Source organism: Monopterus albus, unplaced genomic scaffold (genome assembly GCF_001952655.1).
Source record: "Monopterus albus unplaced genomic scaffold, M_albus_1.0 scaffold223.1, whole genome shotgun sequence".
Taxonomy (NCBI): domain Eukaryota; kingdom Metazoa; phylum Chordata; class Actinopteri; order Synbranchiformes; family Synbranchidae; genus Monopterus; species Monopterus albus.
Window position 1 is genome coordinate 586,807 of NW_018128103.1, and position 3,150 is coordinate 589,956.

General features: G+C 43.9%; 1 protein-coding gene across 6 annotated transcripts in view; it reads left to right on the forward strand.

The window, feature by feature from the left end:
• depdc5 (DEP domain containing 5, GATOR1 subcomplex subunit) overlaps positions 1–3,150 on the forward strand; it is a 29,487-nt gene that overhangs the window by 18,113 nt on the left and 8,224 nt on the right. For 5 of the 6 annotated variants that reach the window (XM_020619571.1, XM_020619576.1, XM_020619572.1 and 2 more), the window contains 5 exons: positions 905–1,017; positions 1,380–1,460; positions 1,743–1,875; positions 2,145–2,244; positions 2,457–2,696. In XM_020619571.1, the coding sequence (XP_020475227.1) occupies positions 905–1,017; positions 1,380–1,460; positions 1,743–1,875; positions 2,145–2,244; positions 2,457–2,696 (667 nt within the window). The remainder of the gene's footprint in view (positions 1–904; positions 1,018–1,379; positions 1,461–1,742; positions 1,876–2,144; positions 2,245–2,456; positions 2,697–3,150) is intronic. The other variant, XM_020619575.1, reaches the window with a different exon arrangement.

The window sequence follows — 3,150 nt, forward strand, 5'->3', positions numbered from 1 at the left end:
CCTAATATACCCCACACACTGACAGGTGCCACTGTAACAAGATAGGCAATGTTCTTCACCTGTGATAGACTGTGACCTGTTCTGGATGTACCCCACCTCTCGCCCAATGTCAGCTGGGACCCCCTTCAGGATAAGCGGGTATAGATGATGGATGGATGGATGTTCCTATCAGTGGTCATAATGTTATGGCTGTATGACTGATGGGAAAAATTAACCAGACAACACTATCAGATTAGAGAATTAGCATCTGTGTTGGCTGATATCAGAATTTGAACACACGTAATCAAATGCCTAATACAAAGTTTGTGTGCGTACATGATACATCATTTGTCAATTATCAGTCAGCAAAAACCTATCATTCAATCCAAATAATTAAACCAAAGTAAACTACTCAATAAAGAAAATGAATCCTAGCATGCCAGTCGACACTGCTATGCTATAATATATTATAAATCAGGATTGAGCAGTAATCATTCTAAATGCTAAATATGAATCAATTAAGTCATCATCAGCAACCACTTAGCAATCTTTGAGGAATTAGCCGTTGTAAACTAGTGAATGTTGTGAGATTAAACAGATTAATATGTAAAAGTGAAGATGTTTAAATGTTAAAATGGAACGTAAAGAAAGTTAACATTAACGGAGCATTGATTTGGAAGAAACTCAGCTCAGGCAGCATGTAATAAAAATCAAATATAAGAATCAAATGTCAAGCAGGGTGAAGCAGACGGGCGCTCTCAGTCTCAGCAGTTTCCTTCAGCAATCGCTAAGAAGCCTGTGAATATCGAAATGGCCTTTGGACCCACATACATGACTCTAGATAGAAGTGAGAAAACAAGCTTTGTGTAAACCCATCCAACATATAAATAAGCAGCTCATTTAGTGAGGTACTTGATCTGTGTAGTTGCCTGCTGAAGCCATGGAGGCTGCAGACAAAGGAATCCAGCCAGGAGTGACAGCTGGAGCAGCAGCACAGCCTGCAGGAGAGACGGGCAGCAGCAGCAGCATGGACACCAGGTACTGTTTCACTGTATGTACTGTCTGCAGCACATGAAACTGTCTGTAACAAGATTGTCACAGTGAAAATGTGAGCTCCTAGTATCCTGGATATCTTGTTTTATGCCTCCCAGTGTTTTTCTCTATAAAATGTATCAGTACCAATGTTGAAACTGAAAGCTTGCTTTGTCCTAGTATAATTAAGTTGTCTAAAGGTTTGTTTATGCTCATGGGTTCTGTTTTTTTCTTACATACTCCAGTGTTATAGTTTGCTGTGGACCCCAGTAACAATAGCTCATAATTTTCTGCTAAACCGATGATCATCTGTCTAGTGAGTGAGCTGTGGCTTAGCACTGCTCAGTGATTCAGTGATGTGTTCACAGTGGGCAGTCTGCAGCGGGAGCCCTCTCTCTGTCCTCTTCTTCAACACTCCTGGACATCCTGGAAGCCATCAAACATCCCACGTGAGATTTGTTTTTGTGTGTTGTGTCCTGATATATGAATAGAAGCAGAGTTGCAGTGGGTCACAAAAATACCCTCACACATATTCTTGCTTTTACTGATTTGCCTGTAAAGAAAACCAATTACATCAGGTATTATTATTATTATTGCTAGTTACCTTGTCTGAATAAAAATTAAAACTTTGTTCAAGGACGTATCGATATAGATAATCTTATTATGGTGTTTCTTTTTAGGAAAACAGTTTTTTCAGATGGTGATGTGTCTGTGCCATCTGATTATTACAGGACCGGTGTACAGCTGCTCCCAGAACAGAAGGGCCTGCCACTCAACTGCTTCATCAGCGCTGAGGTGGTTCATTGGCTGGTCAGCAGTGTGGAGGGGGTGACTACACAGGGGATAGCTGTGGATATTATGCAGGTAGGAGCAGGAGCTGTCTGTCCCTTGTCTTCTAAAAAGTCGGTTAGGTTAGGGATAGGACAGGGTTAGGCATGTAGTGGTTATAATTAAGTGTAGGGTAAGTCTCCAGGAAATGAATGTAAGACGATGTAAAGACCTGCTAAGTGACGAAAGCGGGAGTGTGGGGGTGTGCACTAACCTTTCTGTAGCACAGCTTAAGCTGCTGCGTTGTGTATAGTACACTTGTATGTATGTTGAACAGAATGTTTCTGTGCGTTTGGTATGTGTAGAAAATGCTGGATGAAGGTTTGGTGGCCCACGCTTCTGGAGACGCCATGCGCACATTTGTCTACGGCTTCTACTTCTACAGGATAGTAGCAGAGAAGGACGGTGAATGGATTTCATATGTACACAGAGGCCACAGGGCTTACTGCTGTTATCTCAGTATAGATTTCTCACATGCTCATAGTGTGTCCATAAACTGTGTTGTATATACTGTATCTATATGTAATTAGTGTCAGATGATTAGAAATATCTGTTGTCCTTGTTCTCATGTAGAAGTGTCGAGAGGGTGTTGTCATGATGTTCTCTGTGCTCTGCAGCTCTCACCTCCCAGCCCCCTCCTACAGCAGCTGGCGGATGGTCTGCTGCAGCCCTGGAGGACTTTGCCCTGTTCCAGAGGAAGTGGTTTGAGGTGGCTTTTGTGTTGGAGGAGCGACGACCCTGCGACCTCCCGGCCTTCCTCCTTCCCTGGCTGCCCAGTCGGCCAGCCTCCTATGCAAGTAGGCACAGCTCCTTCAGCCGCAGCTTTGGAGGACGCAGCCAGGCCGCCGCACTGCTAGGTACACCCAGCCTGAACCTCCTGGCCCAGCCCACAGAGGAGCCATGACCTCCTGCATCATCCAGCCTGATGCAGATCATAGTCAGGTTTACTTCAGAGGAGTGTCTGGGTCCAGTATTTACATGTCACTGTGACCACAGAGGGTGCACTTGTTTTAGTGGTCTTGGTTGCCCAAAATCTAATTGGTCCTTTTAGTGCTGCTGATGAATCATTTCTATGAACATTATGGCAGTTTGTTGTGCCCTGGCTAATATCTACCCATTACTTGATCTGGGGCATAGTGATTATCATCAAGTGTGCCCTCCAGCTTCCATACAGTATTCATCCACATCCCCCTGAGGCTTGTTGTTTTCAGTTTGTGCCAGACAAATACCTGGAGAAGCAGGTCAGTGCAGAGGGAAATGGACCAGCACTATAGGTTACCATAGTACTATAAATATACTATAGAGGCTAAC